This window comes from Oratosquilla oratoria, chromosome 12 (assembly GCF_046742065.1).
Source record: "Oratosquilla oratoria isolate Oo_2021 chromosome 12, ASM4674206v1, whole genome shotgun sequence".
Lineage (NCBI taxonomy): Eukaryota > Metazoa > Arthropoda > Malacostraca > Stomatopoda > Squillidae > Oratosquilla > Oratosquilla oratoria.
Window position 1 is genome coordinate 49315793 of NC_134788.1, and position 21984 is coordinate 49337776.

Sequence of the window (21984 nt, forward strand, 5' to 3'; positions counted from 1 at the left end):
GAAATTATAAAAAGGTTAAAAATACTATACAACATCGTTCAAAGATGCTAAGATTATTTCAGTATGCTAAATATACAATATATATATATATTATATAAAGGGTAATATATACTGTATATATATATAGACCGACTTGCGTCCAGATTGACTTACGACCTGTCTGTCGGAACCGAACTCGGTCGTAAGTCAACGACTACCTGTATTCATTCATAATCTTAACAAGTGGTATATATTAAGTTGGAACTACATGAATTTCAAGCTAGGTATGATAAAGTTAGAGTAGGAGACAGGACTGCAAGAGTTGCTCATTTACTACTTACTCTGTTGGTTGTCAGGCCGAACGGCCCTTCACCACTTTCACTATGCCTCTCCAGATGGTTCTACTGTCTGTCAATTCTTTCCAGTCCTCTCTTGGTGGCACCCTCTCCATATCCCTTACTCCATCCATCCATCTGTACCTGGGTTGCTCATTTACTGTAGACTATAATTAGGTAAATACATACCAGGGACATGCTGTCCAGGTAGGTAGTGCCTACCATGAGATATAAATGGATTTTCTATACAAATAAGCTAAATATCAGTAGGTAAACTTTCAAAGTGTAACCACTTAAATTAAAGGGATTTCTCCCCGTCCTCTCCTTTTATGCAAGGGGGGGTCGCCGATTTAATGAAGCGGCCTTGCTGTGGATGTACTGTGTCTTGCGACACTGCTTCTGACCCAGGGCAGTGGGCAGGGATGACCCGTCATCCAGGAGGTGCTCAGATGGGAGGGAGGGATGGGTGTGGAGTGTATTCAGGGATGAAATGGGTGGGAATGATTTTATGCCTTCCCCTTCTTGGCTACCTCCCTTGTAAGGGGGAAAAAGCCTTGGTGTATGTATGTATGTTTTTAGTATTTACAAAAGTCAATAATAGGTAAATATATTGTACAAAAACTTTTGTTTTTCGTTTATTGCAATTTGAAATCTTGTCTGCTACAGCCATTCTCATAAAACCTACCCAAGGCACCATCTGCTTCACAGGGATGTCAGAGATGTTCATTCTTCATGCATCATTTTGTTCGATGAATAGTGATCGCGTCAAATGCCACAAGCTATTTGATATCAAATTTAGGAATTATGAAAATGAAGGGAGTGGGTTAGGGAGTGATTATGTGTAAATGATGTTTTGACACAGCCTGAAAGGATTTCTCCCTGTCTGAAATGATTCTGCATGAGGGGACAGAGAGGGGAGTCCCCAATTAAGTGAAGCGGTCTTGCTGCATTGCTGACCCAGGGCTGTGGGTGAGATGCAGAGATGACCTGTCATCCAGGAGGAGTCAAGATGAGAGAGAGTGGAGTGGGTGGAGATGAAATGGGTGGGAGTGGAATTATGCCTCTTGGGGTATGGGTGAGATGCAGTAACCATGTAGTGAGCGCTGAAACTATCAGTTGTTTTAAAAAACGATTGGACAACTTTATGGATGGGGATGACAGGTGGTGATGGATACGGAGCTGCCTAGTGTAGGCCTTATGGTCTCTTGCAGTCTCCTTCATTCTTATGTTCTTATGAGGTGCCAAGATAAGGAGGGAAGAAGGTTGGGGGGAGTGGAGTGTGATGGGGATGGAATGGATGGGAGTGGTATTTATGCCTTTGTTATTTGGCTACCTCCCTTATAAGGGGGGAAAAAGCCTTTGTTATATGTATGACTTTGGTAACCATCCTTGTAAGGGGCCCTTGGTACAAGTATGTATGAAAATGAAGATTGCAGGGATGACTCCTCATCCAGGAGGAGCCAAGATAGGAGGGAATCGATTTTATGCCTTTGCTTTTTGGCTAAACTGCTTCTGACCCAGGGCAGTGGACAGGATGCAGGGATGACCCGTCATCCAGGAGGTGCCAAGACAAGGGAAGTGGAAGAGGGTGGAGGGGAGTGGAGTGTATTAAGGATGGAATGGATGGGAGTGGTTTCTGTGCCTTTGTTTTTTGGCTACCTCCCTTGTAAGGGGGAAAAAGCCTTTGGTGTATGTATGTATGTTTTTTTGGCTACCTCCCTTGTACATACATATACCAAAGGCTTTTTCCCCTTACATGGGGGTAGCCAAAAAGGAAAAGGCATAGAAACCACTCCCACCCATTCCATCTTTTTTTTTTTTGGCACCTCCTGGATGATAGGTCATCCCTTCATCCTGTCCACTGCCCTGGGTCAGAAGCAGTATTGCAAGACACAGTACATCCACAGCAAGGCCGCTTCATAAATTCGGCGACCCCCCCCTCTCCGTCCCCTCATGCAGAAAAGGAGAAAGACAGGGAGAAATCCCTTCAGGCTGCATCAAATTTTTTCTCATGCATCACAGCATCATCTATACACAACCCTTCTCCATTCACCCCTATCTTCTGTCCTCTCCCATCCTTCCTCCACTGACATTCCTCTCTCTTGTAAAGCCCCTTTCACCCCATCCATCCATCTCATCCTAGGACGCCCCCTCATATTCACTCCTTCCACCTCCGCCTCCCACACTTCTTTTACTAATCTTTCTTCACTCATTCTTTCCATGTGTCCAAACCGTCCCAGTACTCTTTCATCAACCCTATCTCCCAACTCCCTTTCCACCCCTGTTCTCTTTCTCCCCATGTTTCTCATTCTATCCAGCCTAACCCCTACCATACTTCTCGGGCATCTAATCCCGAATGTTACAAAAAAATGCTCTGTTGTACTTGGGCATAGTGGTGGTTACCCTTTGATATGTCTATCCTTTTATTATACACTCGACCCTCCATTTAGCAGATCCTCAATTTAGAGGACAAAAAAATCCTGTCCGCTTTAGAGCCAGACAATGGCTCAATTATCCATTGCTGCATACAGTTGTCTGATACGTGTCATTCAGTTGTTGTTGTTGTTGTTGTGCAATACTTTACAGTGATACATCAACCTGTACATGCACCATGCTACCCAAGAAAGAACTATATTTCTGTTCATTTCATATTTACCTGTTGTGTGTGTTAAACAGGGCCCCGACAAGGGGAGGGGGGAGGGCAATGCCCTGGGGTGGCACATTTTGGGGGGAGCGGCAATTTGGGTGAAAAGAAGGTAAAGCAAATTCCCCCTAATTTAGTTCTTTTACTGCATGATTTATTTATCACGAGTTGTGTATAAATGTTGTTTTGTGGATGAATGTTACATGTGAATCATGCTGGTGACCATCAGATGTGGAAAGGTGGTGGTGGTAGTGGTGAGCATGTGGGGTGGGCGGCACTTTTCGATTCGCCCTGGGACGGCCCTGGTATTAGAACTAATCAATAATACATTTCCATATTATTGGTAGGCACAGTATAAAGGTACCGTATATTGTACCAAATTGCCAACAATGGTCATTTGGTGACCCAGTGCATTCTTTTTACATTTGGCAGGAACGAACCGCTCCGTTCCCACATTTGTCCGGTAAATGGAAGGTCAAGTGTAGTGATGCAGTTTTTTATTTATTTATTTTATTTTATTTTTTTATTATTATTTTTTTTTCTTCTTCTTCTTCCTCTTCTTCTTCTTCTTCTTCTTCTTCTTTTTTCTCATTGTTTGGGTCACAGCTGGTCCCAGGAATGGAACTCGTGACCGCCTGATCACAAGTTTTTGATGGCATCCATTGGGCTACCACACAGCCCAGTGAGAGGAAGCTAAAATATGACACAGTGAACACAGAGCAAGGTGCGAGTCCAGCATGGGTACCCAATCTCAGCGAGACACACCTCAACACCCTTCAGATCATACAAAAGAAAGTCTTAAAAACAATTACAGGCTGCACATATACAATACCTATAGACCACCTACACTATGAAACAAAAGTCCTCAAAGTCAAAGAGCACCTTGACATGAGAGGCACGCAAACACTTGATGCAGCCTCCACAAATACAGCACACCCACTACACTACATAGCAGAACACCCTCACACACCAAGAAATAAAAAAAATTAATTAAAAAGAAAAAGCACTCAAATATCTAAATCACATACAAATTCTCTCTTCTCTTCCTCCAAGACCACCAAATACCAGCCTCCGGAAACATATTCATAATCATATCACTCGCTGCTCCATTAACACACTAAAAGACAGCGCATTGCTGCATGCCAGACCCCCTGATATCCATCCCTCTGAATCCTCTCTCCCACGAAAGGACAGAGTCCACCTGGCCAGACTGCGATGCGGCCACCACCCAGCTACCAGAAGAGACTGGATGACCACATTTTGGACAAATGCCCAGGCTGTAACACTTCACCCCATACTATTCAACATGTCATGGAAGACTGCATTATACACAACATACACTCCATAAAGGATTTGTTGGGAAAATCTTGTTTTGGTCGTGGCATTCCTTCGGGAGACGAGACTGCTCGGACAGACAGTTTAGGGAACAACAACACAGAGTAAGGGTAGCAGTGGCTGTAGGAAATGGAGTAATTGGGATTGTTTGGAGCAGGGGAAGGAGGAGTAGGGATGGGAGTGAATTTTAGAGTAAGGAAAACATACATACATATACCAAGGGTTTTTCCCCCTTACAAGGGAGGTAGCCAAAAAGGAAAAGGCATAAAATTCTTTTCCACTCATTTCATCCCTGAATACACTCCACACCCCTCCACCCTCCCTCTTATCTTAGCACCTCCTGGATGACGGTTCATCCCTGCACCTTGTCCGCTGCCCTGGGTCAGAAGCAGTGTCGCAAGACACACCACATCCACAGCAAGGCCGCTTCATTAAATCGACAACCCCCCTCTCCGTCCCCCCATGCATAAAAGGAGAAGACGGGGAGAAATCCCTTCGGGCTGCGTCAAATTTTGCTCACACATACTACCTCACCCCTCATGCCCCCGCCCATTCCACTTCATGCATTACATCATCATCCATATACAGTACAACCATTCTCCATTCACCCGTCTTCTGTCCTCTCCTGTCCTTCCTCAACAGACATTCCCCTCTTCCCCAAAGCCCCCTTCACCCCATCCATTCACCTCATCCAAGGACGTCCCCTAACAAGTAAAGGAAAACTGACGTGATTCAATTTAATGTCACAAAGTCCCCTATCAGGAGGCTAGGACAGCGCCCCTTACAGAGGAATTTGTGGCATAAAATTTAATGAACCATGCCTTGGTCCAACTCCTTGCAGCAGGGTTTGAACTGCTGTCACCTTGACCATTGATGTAAATACCAATGCCCAGTGTTGTCCAAACTGGGGTCTGTGTACCCCTGTGGGTATGCACACATAGATCATAAGGGTACATGAACAAACAAGGAACACACACACACACACACACACACACACACACACACCCACACATAGATCATAAGGGTACGCACACATAGATCATAAGGGTACATGAACAAACAAGGAACACACACACACACACACACACACACACACACACATAGATCATAAGGGTACATGAATAAACAAGGAACACATACACACACACATTCTCTCTCTTTCTCTCTCTCTGATGGAATAAATTAGATGAAGCAACAGTGTGTGCAAATACTATTCAAGAATTTAAGAAACTTGATGCTGAAAGATACAAAGGTCTACAAGTATAGCTCCCTTCCTGTATTATACATCTAGGTAAATACACACAACAGAAACATCCCATGTTCTATGATGGTAAAAAGAGAGGGAGAGGAGGGATGGGTATATGAACAAACAAGGAACACACACACACACACATAATTAATATATTATTTGCATTATCTTGAATAAAACTGAGTTTGTTCAGCTATGGTGTATTCACCTCGGATCTGCTGCAGTCTCTGTCGAGACAGCCAGACACCACCCTATGGCAGTGAGCTCAGAGCTCATTATTTTTCCAATCTCTGGGTAGGTCTGAGACCACTCACACACCACACACCGGGACAGCAAGGTCACAACTCCTTGACTAACGTCCCGTACCTACTCACTGCTAGGTGAACAGGGGTTACACGTGAAAGGAGATAAACCCAACTTATCTCCGCCCGGCCAGGGAATTGAACCCCGGTTCTCTGGCTTGTGAGGCCAGTGCTTTACCAATCTGCCACCGGGTGGTGTACATAACAGTAATAAAGGGTACAATGAGGGGATGGAGAGTGGGGGGCGCTGATTTAATGAAGCGGCCTTGCTGTGTATATGCTGTGTCTTGCGACACTGCTTCTGACCCAGGGCAGTGGACAAGATGCAGGGATGATCTGTGTCATCCAGGAGGTGCCAAGATAGGAGGGTGGAGGGGAGTGGAATATTTAGGGGATCAAATGGGTGGGAGTGGTTTCTATGCCTTTTTCTTTTTGGCTACCCCTCATGTAAGGGGGGAAAAGCCTTTGGTATGTGTATGTACATTTCACATTACAGCAAAGCCAAACCATTCCAGTTCTTGGTCAATCTTCAGCAACTTCACAGGGGGAAGGTGTTTTGTGTACATGATTTAACAACTTCTCCTAACCTCCTAAGAATGTGCATCTCATTCTTGTCCTATTTCCGCACAGGATTTGTTTGATTACGAGTACGACAGTGATGACGACTGGGAGGAAGAAGAAGCAGGGGAGAGCTTGAGTGACTCTGAGGGGGAAGACAAAGAAGAGGAAGAAGTTGATAATCAATACGAAGTTGATAATGATTTCTTTGTTCCTCATGGATATCTGTCGGATGATGAAGGCAAAGATGAAGATTCAGAGGGTGAGGATGAGAAAAACAAGGTGAGTTTTTAGATTGCAAGATGATAAACTCATAGCTGATCAAAATATTTTTTCATAGGTTGGTTGCAGGATTTAACCCATTCAACTCCGATGACAAGATGTCTTGTCATTTGGTCAAATAAAACAAAAAATCATAAAACACCAAAATGTTTGATCAAACACCAGAAAAATATGACGTCAGTCCTCGCTTCGCTGCGAGCGAAGCGAGGATTGACGTCATATTTTTCTGGTGTTTGATCAAACATTTTGGTGTTTTATGATTTTTTGTTTTATTTGACCAAATGACAAGACATCTTGTCATCGGAGTTGAATGGGTTAATGTGTGCAAGTCACTGTCCTGGCAATATGATTTTTTTTTTTTTTTTTCTCTCTCTCTCCTCTCTCCCCCCCCAAATAACTTAAGTAACACAGGTCTAATGATTAGTTGGCTTTCATATTTGTCATGTATCTCAATCTGCATAAAAAAAATGTGATTTTAGAATGTGGAAATGTTTTGATTACCTACTTTTGAAACCCTACAGGACAAGGATGAGATTAGAGAAAAGGAGAGACTAAAGGTAAAGCAGGCAGAGTTTGAAGAGGAGATGAAGAAGAAAACAAAGCAAAAGAAGCCCCGAGTATTTGGATGCCTTTGGGTGGATGACAAAGTGAACCCAGGTAGGTGTTGGAACCTTTTTAACCTCTTCACTCCGGGGCACATCGCACGTCTGGCAGCATTAGCTACCCGACTTGCGATGTTGTGTCATGATAATAGCATTATAAAAAATAAAGTCAGTGCTCAATCGTTCGTTCTCTTTCACCCGTGTATTTTGATAACCATAGAAAATTGATGAAGCCAGTTTAGAGAGAATGGAGATTACGTAGGTACGACTACAATAAATATAATCAAGATGCCGACGTCAGCATCATCGAGTACCCACTTGCTCCTCATGCCGCCTATGTAGGCGTCACCGTATGGAAGTGGTTAACTAAACATACATGATGATATGGTTTAATGTCACAAATTCACCCTGTATTGGGAGGCTAGGATGGTACCCCTCACAGAGGACTTTATAGCATGGAATTTAATTAACCATGCCCTTGGTACAATTTTGCCGCTGGCAGGGTTCGAACCGCCACCCCCTTGACCTTCGCCACAAATAACGATGCCCTTGAAAATAAAGCTGCTTGCTGAATAGTTAAAAGCATCAGTACATGCAGTAGAAGTCAAGGTGATGGCAGTTCAAACCGTCACCAGTGAGTTGTCATTCCCTAGACCAGAGTTTATCAACCTTTTACCCTTGCGTAATGTTTAAAATAAATTTCATGTCTCGAGGAACCCCTGCGCAAAAAAAAAAAAAAAGTATACCATATCTTTCTCATTTTATTTTCATTGTAATAATAGGTTAGATAGGATGATGTCTATATTACATTATTACAATAACCTTTTGCGGAACCCTGGTTGAGAAATGCTGCCCTAGACTGATCAAGTAGTCCCACCTCCCCAAGGAATATTACGGCTGAAACAGGGCTTTCCCACAAATCCCTTATAGAGTGTTGCATGATTATGTATAATGCTGTCTTCCATAATATTTTAAATAGTATAGAGTGAAGTGTTGCATCTTGATAGTTATCTACAATGAGGTCATCCAGCCTCTTCTGGTAGGTTAGAAGAGCTGGTTGGTGGCCACACTGTAGTCTGGCCAGGTGGACTCTGTCCTTTCATGGGAGAGAGGATTTAGAGGGATGGATATCAGGGGGTCTGGCACGCAGGAGTGTGTTGTCAGTTTGTTGATGGAGGAGTGAGTGATATGATTGTGGGTACATTTCTGGAGGCAGGTGTCTGGTGGTTGTGGAGGAAGATAAGATAAGGTGTAATTCATTTAATTCCACACCACAAAGGACAAAGGGTGTGGGGGTAGGGAGTGATTATGTGTGAATAATATTTTGATGCAGCCTGAAGGGATTCCTCCCCATCTTCTCTTTTTCTGAATGATGGGATGGAGGGTGGGGGGTTGCTGATTAAATGAAGCGGCCTTGCTGTGGATGTGCTGTGTCTTGCTGCATTGCTTCCGACCCAAGGCACTGGACAGGATATAGGGATGACCCATCATCCATGAGGAGCTAAGATGAGAGGGAGGGAGAGGGTGGTTGGTGGAAGTGGGTACGTGCCTTTTGACTTGGCTATAGTATCTGGAAGGGGCAGCATCCTAGCCATCTGATAAGGGGAAGTTCACAACATTAAACCAAATCGATGGTGTTTATAGATCAGAAGCAGTTAGATAGCTGAATATGTGTATTTCATCATTAAAATGACCATTTTGATACTAATATATTATGTCAATTAAATCTAAGTTTTATTAAGGAAGTATTTAATCCTAATTAGTTTTATGGACTTACTAATTGTGGAAAGAATGAGTGAAGAAAGATTAGTAAAAAAGGTGTGGAAGGCAGATGTGGAGAGAGTGAACATGAGGGGACGACCAAGGATGAGGTGAATGGATGGGATAAGATGGGCATGGGGAAAGAGGGGAGTGTCAGTTGAGGAAGGAAGGGAGAAGACAGAAGATAGGGGTGAGTGGAGAATGGTTGTGTATGGATGATGCAGTGATGCATGGAAGGGAGGGGGGAGAGTGTGTTTGAATGATATTTTGACGCAGCCCGAAGGGATTTCTCCCTATCTTTTTCTGGTTGCCTATTAAATGAACCAGCCTTGCTGTGATGGGCTGTCTTGCTACATGGCTTGTGACCCAGGGCAGTGGGTGAGATGCAGGCATGACCTGTCATCCAGGAGGTGCCAAGATAAGAGGGAGGGAGGGGGATAAGTGGGAGTGGAGTATGTGGGGATGGAATGGGATTTTTTTTTTTTTTTTTTTTTTTTTTTTTTTTTTCCTACCTCCCTTGTAAGGGGGGGGGAGTCAATGGTATATGTATATACTAATTGTGATTTTATTCTTTTTGTAGCTTACGAGCAGTTGCTGAAAATCCTCAATCCGTATCGTGTTGGGATGTGTGTAGACAACTCAACTCCCATAAGAACTTCTTTCAGTAGGGAACTACCAAAGGACATCAAGGAAAGCAAACCAGAGGATGTGGTGGATGACAGACAAACGACTGTGAGGAAGTTTGTCAAAAAATTCCCAGAAGAAGGTGGGTCTTACAAGTGAGGGTTCAAGAAAAGGTGTTCATTAGTTTGGTGTTGCTGTATTTAGTATATGAGGTGCCCCTTGCTCTCCCTTAATGCTCACTTCCAGTCTGCTGCCACTTTCACCCCTTGAACATCTCATCACCTTACTTTTACCCACATTTATCTTCAGCTTTCTTCTATCACACACTCTTCCAAACTCTGTCACCAACCTCCGCAATCCCTCCTCCGATCCTGCCACAAGCGCAGTGTCCTCCGCAAACAACAGGTGGCCCACCTCCCACCCCTCTCCCCCCTCCCCAACCACCTCCAATCCCCGACCCACCACCCCCGCACCCACCTCTTGCACTACCCCATTCATGTACAAGCCGAACAGCCAGGGCGACACAACGCATCCCTGACGAAGTCCCACCTTTACCTCGAACCACTCACTCTCTCCATTTCTAATCCTGACACAAGCTCTACTACTCTTATAAAAACTCTTGACAGCTCCTAAAAGCTTTCCTCCTATCCCGTATATCCGCAGAACCTCCCACAGTGCCTTTCTGTCTACCCTGTCATAAGCCCTTTCCAGATCCTTAAAAGCCCAAAAAACATCCTTCCCCCCTCCCATAGCCTTCTCACACATCTGTCCCACCACAAGAATCTGATCCACACAACCTCCACCCGTCCCAAATCCACACCGCTCCCCACCAACCACCCCCTCTTTTCCTTTCCTAATCCTCTCAATCAAGATCCTCCCATAAGCCCCCCCAACCACACTCATCAAGCCAATCCCTCCGAAACCACTACACTCACACTTGCCCCCCTTTCCCTTGTAAAGTGGAACCATACAGGCACTCCTCCAGTCCTCCGGCACTCTACCCTCTCTCCAGCAAACATTAAATAACCCCACCAGCCAGTCCACCATCACTGTACCTCCTTTTTTAAGACATTCTGCATGGCATCCATCCAGACCAGGTGCCCCACCTGCTTTCATCATCTTAACAACTGCCTTCACTTCATCCTTCCTTATTTCTCTATTTTCCTCACTCATCCCAGTCATTTTCTTAGCATTTCCCACTGCAGCTATCTTTCCCTCTCTATCCTCCTTCACATTTAGCAACTCCCTAAAATATTCTGCCGATCCTCCCCTTACTGCACATCTGCACCTTTTACCTTTTCTTCTCTACTTGATTTGCCTCCTCTTCCTCTCTTAATTTGCCTCCTCTTCCTCTCTTAATTTCTTTCCAAAACATCTTTTTATTCTTCAAATTATTCTGTCATACTCTTTTCCTATTTCATATCTGCTCTCCTCTTTGCCTCCTTTACCTTTTGCTTTACTTCTCTTTTCTTTTCTTTGTACCTCTCATATGACTCCCTCGTCCTATTTTGTAACCAATCTGTGAAAGCTCGCTTCTCTTCTACAAACTTCTTTGTTTCCTCATGACACCATTCACTACCCTTTCTTCTATTTCCTCCTGTCCTTCTTGTTCCACTCACCATCTTTGCACACTTTATATTTATATATAATTATATTATATATAATTGCATTTTACAAAATAATGGTCATCCTTGTATGTGACATAATATTTACAACATATAATTTAATTACAATCAACATACATAATTGTTCTGAACCAAAATTAACAATTTTATATACAACAATGGTATGTACACTAAGGGGCACTGCAGCAGTGTTGCCACAGTCTTTCCTTGCTATTGCCAATTTCCAATACTTTGCATTTTGGGGGGGTTAGGTAGTATGTGTGAGCAAAATTTTGACGCAGCCCGAAGGGATTTCTCCCCATCATCTCCTTTTATGCATGGGGGGATGGAGAGGGGGGGGTCGCCGATTTAATGAAGTGGCCTTGCTGTGGATGTGCTGTGTCTTGCGACACTTCTTCTGACCCAGGGCAGTGGACAAGGTGCAGGGATGACCCATCATCCGGGAGGTGCTAAGATAAGAGGGAGGGTGGAGGGGTGTGGAGTGTATTCAGGGATGGAATGGGTGGGAATAATTTTATGCCTTTTCCTTTTTGGCTACCTCCCTTGTAAGGGGGGAAAAGCCTTGGTATATGTACGAGTATGTATGAAATTCATTTCCCAATCTTGGCTCCATGGGAAAACTGTGTTTGTGTCTTCTTTTCCACTTTCCCTCTCAGAGCTCTTTGAGGACTGTGGTTGACCTGTGGCAGAACAGTGGGCTTCATTTATACGAACTTCCAAAGGTCTTGAATTTTTTTTTTTTTTTTTTCTCTCTCTCTCTCTCTCTCTCTCTCTCTCTCTCTCTCTCTCCAGTTTAGTTACGGCAGTCGACGTGAGAAGCAGTTCATATCAACATCCCAAGGTCTTCGTAAGAATTTTTTTGATTAATTCTTTTATCTTTTCCACCAGCAATCAAACCCTTAATTCAGCTCAGTTACGGCAGTCGACATGAGAAGCAGTTCATATCAACTTCCAAAGTTCTTTGTAAGGATTTTTTTTAAATTCTTTTATTTTTTCTTCCAGCAATCAAACCCTTAATTCAGCTCATTCACGGCAATCGGCACGGGAAGCAGTTTTTGATCCGAGAGTTTGGAATGTACTGGAAGAAAGTGAATGGAGGAGAGATCAGTGAAAATGAAAAGTCGCCAGAGGCAGCTAATACACCGAAAACTCTTGCAGGAGGGGCAGGTAAGCATAAAGATTCTACTTCGATGTGTCCTTATTCGCATAAAGGCGAACGGTAACGACCTTGCGGATTTTGATGAGTTAATGCGTAGTAGTCTGTAGATGTAGAATATTCTGTTAAGTAGTTTTGTGACGAATTTTTCTTAATGAATAGAGGGCTGTAACAAACGTTTCACTTTAGGCTACATTTCCAAGAAGAAAATAGAAATGAAGATCAATGAAGTCGGAGAATGGATACGCTGTCCGGAGGGCCACGGCAAAGGCATGATGTGGTAAGTAGAAGTTTAAGTTCTTTAATACTTCCGGTGGTACTTGATACTAACTTGTACATTTCCCAGTTAACAACAGATTTTTTGCTATAGTAAGCAGTCAACACTAATTCTAGTCTGATTAAATGATTATTGGCTTTAATCTGAACTAGACAGCTCATCAAAGTACACTAGAATATTTCATAAGCATCTTCCTGGAGTTATGAAACATAATTTATTATTATATATATATATGTGTGTGTGTATATATATATATATGTATGTGTGTGTGTATATATAAACAGGTAGTCGTCGACTTACGACTGATTGACTTTACGACCACAAGATAGTGCAATGATATTTAATAGAGTAATAGAATTGCAATGTTATGTCTGGCAGCACAGAACAATTACTCCGCACGCCGCGAAACGCTAGTACGATAGTTTTGGCAGGCTGCCGACAGCGTCAGCATCCCAGCCAGCTAAATATTCTTTCAATTTTTTGTTTGAAGTAAAATCTTTCCTAATTTTGCATTGCATTTTGTATTTTTGTATTTCTATATGTTTTGCAATTAATAAAATGTAACTTTTTTTATGCCTAGGCTAGTTTGTCGATAACAGTATGTTCGGTACAGTACATAAACGGAAAGAATGTGTTTTGAAATAAAAAAAATTCCTAATTTTGCCTTGCATTTTGTATTTTTATGTGTTTTGCAATTAATAAAATGTAACTGTAAAACTTTTTTATGCCTAGTCTGTTGTTGATAACAATATGTTTGGTACAGCATTTTGTATTTTTATGTTTTGCGATTAATAAAATGTAACAGTAAACTTTGTTTATGCCTAGTCTGTTGTCGATAACAATATTTTCGGTACAGTACGTAAACGAAAAGAATGTGTTTTGAAATAAAAAAAAAAATTCCGAATTTTGCCTTGCAATGATTTTATTGTAACCAACGAAAAAGTATTTATAGGTCAAAGATAACAGGACTTTATTCAGTATGCGTAGGCCTAGGCTACGTTTCCTAACGAAAATTATAAAAAAGTTAATGAATATTAAACAAAGCTCAAAGATAATAAGATTTTATTCAGTATGCGTACGTTTCTTAAAGAAAGTCTGATGGTAAAATAATAAAAAGGTTAGAAAATACTCGTACAGTATTAGATATCATAGGTTAAAGATGATAGGATTTTACTCAGTATGCTTATGCCTAGGCTACATTTCCCAAAGAAAATCAGATAAAATTATAAAAAGGTTAAGAAATACTATACAACATAGTTCAAAGATGCTAAGATTATTTCAGTATGCTAAATATAATATACAATATATATATATACAGTAACAAAAATATTTGAAGGGTAATATATACTGTATATATATAAAGACCGACTTGCGTCCAGATCGACTTACGACCTGTCTGGCGGAACCGAACTCGGTCGTAAGTTGACGACTACCTGTATATATATATATATATATATATATATATATACCCCGTCTGGGGTATTGGCTGCTTGTTATTGTGGCAAAGTAGCATGCAGTTGATACTTTAGGGTCTATATGGGGTACCCCTACGGACTAGAGCCACACATCATTTTGTCTATGATAGAGGAAAACTCTGTTCATAGAGAAATGATGACACTTATACTATAACTGTCCCTCCGTTATGCTGTCCCCCAACCCCTTGCTGCTGTCCCGTACCATTTCTCTGAGTATTCATTTTATGAGGTGGGGGAAAAGAATACTGCCACCAAGTATTTCCACTTGGATCGTAAGAGGCGAGAAGAAAGGGACAGGGATTGGGACTAGGCATCCTCCTTGTAGCCCCACAGGGGACATTCCTAAACGAAAAAGTAAAGGCATAAGAGGGTCTTGGAGTTTTCGGACCAGCACCCTAAGGTTTGGGTCTTTTAATGTGCGTGGATGTGGTGCAGATGAGAGTAAAAGGGAAGAGATAGGTAGTATGTTTGTGAGAAAAAAGATGGATGTGTTGGCTTTGAGTGAAACTAAGTTGAAAGGGATGGGTGAGTGTAAATTTGGGAGTGTAAGTGGGAGGTTATCAGGAGTGAAGAGAGGGCGAGGGAGGGAAGGGGGATGTGGGTCTTTGTAAGTGCATATGGGCCTAGCAGTGAGAAGAGTGTAGAAGAAAGGGAGGCATTTGGATAGATTTAAATGAGTGCATAGAGGATTTAGGGAGAAATGTCAATGTAATAGTACTGGGAGACCTTAATACTAGGGTAGGAAATGGTCCAATTGAGGGAGTGGTTGGGAAATGTGGAGTTCCAGGAAAGAATCGTAGTGGAGAGTTGATGGCAGAAATGTGTCTAGAAAGAGAGTTGATGATAGCAAATACAGTATTTCGGAAGAAAGTCAAGCATAAGTACACATGGGAGAGGGTGGTGGATGGAAGGGTGGTAGATAGAGCGTTGATGGATTATGTAGTGGTAAATAGGATTATGATGGGAAGAGTTAAGGATGTACATGTGCTAAGGGGAGAGGGTGGGGGAATATCAGATCATTTTTCGGTGGAAAGTAAGTTGAGAGTGGAGGATAGATGGAGAAAGGAAAGGGACAAAATGTAGGGAGGTGCTTAGAGTGAACTCTCGAAAGGAGGAGTACAAGAAGAAGCTGAAGGAGGAGTGGAAGGTAGTGAAGGATAGAGTGGAGGTAGGTGTGGAGGAGGAATGGGGATGGTTCAAGGAGGGAGTCACAAAGTGTGCAAGGATGGTGTGTGGAACAAGAAGGACAAGAGGAAATAGAAGAAAGGGTAGTGAATGGTGGGATGAGGAAACAAAGAAGGTTGTAGAAGAGAAGTGAGCTTTCACAGATTGGTTACAAAATAGGACGAGGGTGTCATATGAGAGGTACAAAGAAAAGAAAAGAGAAGTAAAGCAAAATATAAAGGAGGCAAAGAGGAGAGCAGATGTGAAGTGGGGTAAGAGTATGACAGAAAATTTTGAAAGTAATAAAAAGATGTTTTGGAAAGAAATTAAGAGAGGAAGAGGAGGCGAATCAAGTAGAGAAGAAAAGGTAAAAGGTGCAGATGGAGAGATGATAATGGAAGAGAAGGCAGTAAGGGGAAGATGGGCAGAATATTTTAGGGAGTTGCTAAATATGAAGGAGGATAGGGAGGGAAAGATAGTTGCAGTGGGAAATGCTAAGAAAATTGACTGTGATGAGTGAGGAAAATGGAGGAGAAATAAGGAAGGATGAAGTGAAGGCAGTTAAGATGATGAAAGCAGGTGGGGCACCTGGTCTGGATGGATGCCATGCAGAATGTCTAAAAAAAAAAAAAGGTACAGTGATGGTGGACTGGCTGGTGAGGTTATTTAATGTTTGCTGGAGAGAGGGTAGAGTGCCGGAGGACTGGAGGAGTGCCTGTATGGTTCCACTTTACAAGGGAAAGGGGGGCAAGTGTGAGTGTAGAGGTTTCGGAGGGATTGGCTTGTTGAGTGTGGTTGGGGGGGCTTATGGGAGGATCTTGATTGAGAGGATTAGGAGAGGAACAGAGGGAGTAATTGGTGAGGAACAGTGTGGTTTTAGGATGGGTAGAGGTTGTGTAGATCAGATCTTTGTGGTAAGACAGATATGTGAGAAAGCTATAGGAAAGGGGAATTATGTTTTTTGGGCTTTTATGGATCTGGAAAAGGCTCACGATAGGGTAGACAGAAAGGCACTGTGGGAGGTTATGCAGATATATGGGATAGGAGGAAAGCTTCTAGGAGCTGTCAAGAGTTTTTATGAGAGTAGTGGAGCTTGTGTCAGGATTAGAAATGGAGAGAGTGAGTGGTTCGAGGTAAAGGTGGGACTTCGTCAGGGATGCGTTATGTCGCCCTGGCTGTTCAACTTATACATGGATGGGGTAGTGCGAGAGGTAAATGCAAGGGTAGTGGGTCAGGGAATGGAGATGGTTAAAGAAAATGGAGAAAAGTGGGAAGTGAGCCAGCTGTTGTTTGCAGACGACACTGTGCTTGTGACAGGATCTGAGGAGGTTGGTGACAGAGTTTGGGAGAGTATGTGATAGAAGAAAGCTAAAGATAAGATGTGCTAAGATAAGAGGGAGGGGTGTGGATTGTATTCAAGGATGGAATGGGTGGGAATGATTTTATGCCTTTTTCTTTTTGGCTACCTTGTAAGGGGGGAAAAGCCTTGGTATATGTATGTATGTGTGTGTATATATATATATATATATATACATACATACATACAGTATACATACAAGGTTCACTGAAATGCATTTGGACTTTTTTGAGAGAAAGAGAGAGAGATGAGGTGCCTGAGAAGTATGATAGGAGTTACTAGGCTGGATAGAGTGAGAAATGAGGAGGTGAGGAGGAGAACGGGGGTAGAATGGGAGATGGGGTTGATGAAAGAGTATTGGGATGGTTTGGACACATGGAAAGAATGAAGACAGATTAGTAAAACAAGTGTGGAAGGAGTGAAAATGAGGGGGGGACCGAGGATGAGATGGATGGATGGGGTGAAAGGGGAATGTCTGTTGGGGAAGGACGGGAGAGGACAGAAGATAGAGGTGAATGGAGAAGGGTTGTGTATGGATGATGCTGTGATGCATGAGGGGGAGTGGGTGGCAGATGGGGGGTGAGGGAGTATGTATGAGAAATAATTTGATGCAGCCCGAAGGGATTTCTCCCCGTCTTCTCCTTTTCTGCACGAGGAGACAGAGAAGGCGGGGTCGGTGATTTAATGAAGTGGCCTTGCTATGGACTTGTTGTGTCTTGTGACACAGCTTCTGACCCAGGGCAGTGGGCAAGATGCAGGGATGACCCATCATCCAGGAGGTGCCAAGATGAGAGGGGGGGAAGTGGAAGAGGGTGGAGGGGAGTGGAGTATGTTAGGGATGGAATGAGTGGGAGTGGTTTTTATGCCTTTGTTTTTTGGCTACCTCCCTTGTAAGGGGGAAGGAGCCTTTGGTATATGTATGTTTTTTATTTATATATAGTAAATTGTTGTGAATGGACTACAAATTGATACAGTTTGAAGGGATTTCTACTGCTTTATTTTTACACGACAGGATAAGAAGGGAAGGTGACAATGTAAACAAAGTGGCTCGCCTTCCTGTGGATGTGCTGTGTTGCTTCATACCTGGATAGGGGAGAGGGATGACCTATCATCCATAAGGAGCTAAGACGAGAGGGAAATGAACAGATGTCAGTGGGATGTTTAGGGGTGGGTGTATGCTTTGGTTGGCTATCCCACATTGAAGGGGGAAGGATCCCTTGATATATGTTTGAGTGTTCATTGTTGACATTTGCCTGAGGGCAGCCATATTGGATTTGTGTGGTTCAATGAACAGACATCAGGTGGCAGTGTTGTTGAACTACTATGTGGAGTACTGGGTCCCCAGTATAAAGGGGGGGGGCTGGTTGTGTGTAGATGATATTTTGACATAGCCCGAAGGAATTTCTCAATTTTTGCATGAGGGGCAGGGTTGCCAATTAACTCTCACAGACACAGGGCTAGCGATCAGTAAACTATCCCCTCTACTTGCCCACTGTCAACAGAAAGTTCGTCAACTTGCCTTCAAACTATCCTAGTGTGAACACTTATTTGCCATGTAAGTTAACTTGCAGCAACTAGCACTAGCAGCTACTAAATTAGCCCCGTGTCTATATCTATGAGGCTTAAGTGAAGCCACCTTGCTGTGGATGTACTGTGTCTTGCTGCATTGCTTCTGATTCGGGCATTGGGCAGGAGGAGACAGGGATGACCCTTCATCCAGAAGGAGCTAAGATAAGTGGGAGGGAGGGAAGGATGGTGGTTGGGAATGGGTCACACCTTTGCCTTGGCTACCCTCCTGTAAGGTGGAAGAAGAAATCAGGGTTTTACTCTGTCATCTCATAAGGCAGAAAGAGCTACAAGTATGTACATTTAAGCTTTGCTGGTTCTCGAAAAAATAAATTAATAATAACTAAATGTATTCCAGGTTCGTAACCCCCGAGGTTCGTGCACGGTACTCTGCGGAGGACGTGGTCCTACCCAACACTTGGAGTTACAATCTGAAACCAAAGGAGCACAAGGAACGTCAACCAGAAACCAGCGGACCTGAAACGCCAGAAGTGGCCAAGCCTTCTGCCAACCTAATAACTCGTTTTACTAAAGTTATGACTGAAGAAGAACTCAAGAAAAGTGTATCCGTTGCACAGGAACCACGACCCTCACAGGAGAGCCCGCAGCAAACTTCCGAGAAGCCAAGTTCAGGTTCTCCAAACAGTTTACAGACGAGTACGGATTCAGAAGCGACCCCATCATCAAATACTCCTGTTTTAAAGAAGAAAGTTCCCCTTATCTCAGTTCCTCGTGTTCACGACAATCCTTCCGTGCAGACACCGTCCATTAAGAACTTTTTTAAGAAAGACTCGGGACAGACTAAGAGCCTCTCCCCGAAGGGGCTGTTTAGGACTTCTCCAAATAGTGCGAAAGTGTCGACAAAGGGTGAAGATGACATAGAATGTATTACTTTAGATTGACGGGAGTGCCTTTTTTGTCTAGGAGATCTTAAAGTTTATCTATCTTTCTCTTTTTTGTTTTGTAGATAGAAGAACTTCATGATGAGGTTAATGAGTTATCATGTACCTTTCTCTTTTCCAAATTTATGTTAGGGGTGTTAAGTGTGCACAATTGACAATGATGAATGTTGTTCTAATAAAAATAATATTAATGACAATAATAATAATAACAGTAATAGTAATATAATTATTCCCTCGAGTTTCTATTCTATCTATATACCAAGGGCTTTTTCCCCCTTATAAGGGAGGTAGCCAAATCAGAAGGCAAGTACCCCCTCCCACTCATTTCCACAGCAGTAAAGTTCTTCACGCCCTCTTGTCAGATCTCTCTGGCAAGTCACTTTGTACTGATGTCTGCCTTGTCTTCTCGTGGGACAGTTCCTGTGTTAAATTACAAGCTCGTAGGAAAAGTGGAGGAGGAGTTGTCAATTTTTGTATTATTCTCTCGAGTTTCACCGAGTGGATAAGATACAGCCCCCGTGGCGACTGGCAACATTCCTCGGAATCTACAGATCCCTCTGGGAAGAGACTTTGGACTGTCGTCTGTGTTGTGTCAGTGTGGGACAGTCTGCGTCACCGGCCCAAGGTATCAGGGAATGGAGAGTCATTGCCAGGTATCAGCTCTCTGTATGTGAAAAAGCATAAGAATGTGAGTGACAGAAGCGAGAGGTTTGATGGGCGAGAACGCCACATCCAGGTACCCAGGTGTGAGGAACTACAGTTGAAGGAGAGGTCTCGGGCCCAAGACGGAGGTGAGGAGGGCGACGGGTTTTTGTAGATAGGTAATGGAGGTTCTCTCATCCTCGGAGGACCCCCCCCCACATGCAGGTACCCGTTGTTGTTGGTTCCTGTTGTTTCAATAAAATGTGGTAAATCCGCACGAGTGTGTTTTCTTTCAGGCATGGAAGAATGTTTGATGGAAATGGCATCCTGATCTAGAAATGAGAAACCAGTTTGGCTTGAGGCCAAGCTGCATGATCACACTAAGGGCCCAGTCACGTCAAGCTTACGATCTGTTCCCGACCACTGGCAACCAGGTGGTCGCCGGCCGGGTGCAGGTAGTCTTTGGAAGTCGCCGGTGATCAGTAATAAGATAGATATAGTACAACACACACTGTATAGGCCCCATTACATAGCTTTTCATCTTATAAGCCACATTAACTTTTTCCATTTCAATTTCTTGCATAGGTTTTGTGTCGCCGAACAATCACTTGATTTTTGGTTGAAGGTGGTCAGAAACAAGTCATAAGCTTGGTGTGACTGGGGTTTAAGGATCCAAACAAAGTCACTGCTTCAGGGTTTATGCAGGTCCTTAATATATTTATATTTTTTCATGAAAGTAGCAGTTGCCGACAAGACTGATGAGTTAAACACCATATGAGGACGGAGCCTTTATCTGTACAACGTTTCGACGGAAAAGCTGTGATAAGCGAAATGTCATACAAATAAAGGCACCGTCCTCATATGGTGTTTAACTCGTCGTATATATTTTTTTAAGAGAACCAGGACTATATAAAATATTTTAAAAATCAAGTACTAAGAAGTCCTTACATTCTTAAAAATGGTCAAAAGTAATGAAAAAGTTATGAATTTTGCTTTTCCATCAAAATAATGTTATGCATTTTTTCTTTATTCAATTGGCAGTAAAAAAATTACCCCAGAAAACTTGCAGTTGAAAAAGATTATTTTTTTTTTTTTTTTTTTCTCATAAGGGAGGTAGCCAAAAAACAAAGGGATAAAAAGTACTCCCACCCAATCCATCCCTAACATACTCCACTCCCCTCCCTCCCTCCTCTTATCTTGGTGCCTCCTGGATGACAGGTCATCCCTGCATCTTGTCCACTGCCCTGGGTCAGAAGCAGTGTCACAAGACGCAGTACATCCACAGCAAGGCTGCTTCATTAAATCAGTGACCCCGCCTCTCCATCCCCTCGTGCAGAAAAGGAGAAGATGGGAAGAACTCCCTTTGGGCTGTGTCAATTTATTTCTCACACATACTCCCTCATCCCCCACCTATTCCACTTCATGCATCATAGCATCATCCATATACAACCATTCACCCCTGTCTTCTGTCCTCTCCCGTCCTTCCTCAACTGACATTCCCCACTTTCCCAAAGCCCCTTTTACCCCATCCATCCATCTTTTCCTAGGTCGCCCCCTCATGTTCACTCCTTCCACCTGTGCTTTCCACACCTCTTTTACTAGTCTTTCTTCACTCATTCTTTCCATGTGTCCAAACCATCCCAATACTCTTTCATCCACCCTATCTCCCAACTCCTTTTCCATCTCTGTTCTCCTCCTCACCTCCTCATTTCTTACTCTATCCAGCCTAGTAACTCTCGTCATACTTCTCAGGCACCTCATCTCAAACACATTCAAACTCATCCTCTCTTTTTCTCTTATGTTCCATGTTTCTGCCTCATACAGTGCTGTCAGCACAATCACTCCTTCATACAATTGTACAATATTATTATAAATAAATATGCTTTCCAAATGTCCTTTGCCAAATCATGGCAGATGCCATTGCTGTTAGTAATGCTCATTACAGCTATTGTATCATGCTGTGGAATTTGTGTGACAATAATCGGCTATCATTTGCAATTCATAAGGATTTCAGTACCGAATTGAGGACCACCTAAGAAAGAATATTGCCTGGACAATGCCATTTCTCTTTGCAAGCATGTTACAAGGGCGGCAGTGAAACTGGTTGTGTGGTTCATGGGTTTATTGATCGGTAGGTTATGCGTACAGA

The 21984-nt window shown here is 43.0% G+C and overlaps 2 protein-coding genes across 2 annotated transcripts in view; both read left to right on the forward strand.

Moving 5' to 3' along the window:
- The window catches only part of LOC143031691 (uncharacterized), a 39120-nt gene extending 19712 nt beyond the window's left edge, over positions 1-19408 (forward strand). The window contains exons 8-13 of the mRNA XM_076195849.1: positions 6475-6684; positions 7206-7341; positions 9628-9813; positions 12299-12463; positions 12642-12732; positions 18650-19408. Coding sequence (XP_076051964.1) covers positions 6475-6684; positions 7206-7341; positions 9628-9813; positions 12299-12463; positions 12642-12732; positions 18650-19193 — 1332 coding nt within the window. The 3' untranslated portion in view covers positions 19194-19408. The remainder of the gene's footprint in view (positions 1-6474; positions 6685-7205; positions 7342-9627; positions 9814-12298; positions 12464-12641; positions 12733-18649) is intronic.
- The window catches only part of LOC143031692 (zinc finger BED domain-containing protein 5-like), an 83184-nt gene continuing 73950 nt past the window's right edge, over positions 12751-21984 (forward strand). Inside the window, exon 1 of the mRNA XM_076195852.1 lies at positions 12751-13218. The gene's annotated coding sequence lies outside the window, so the exon portion shown is untranslated. The remainder of the gene's footprint in view (positions 13219-21984) is intronic.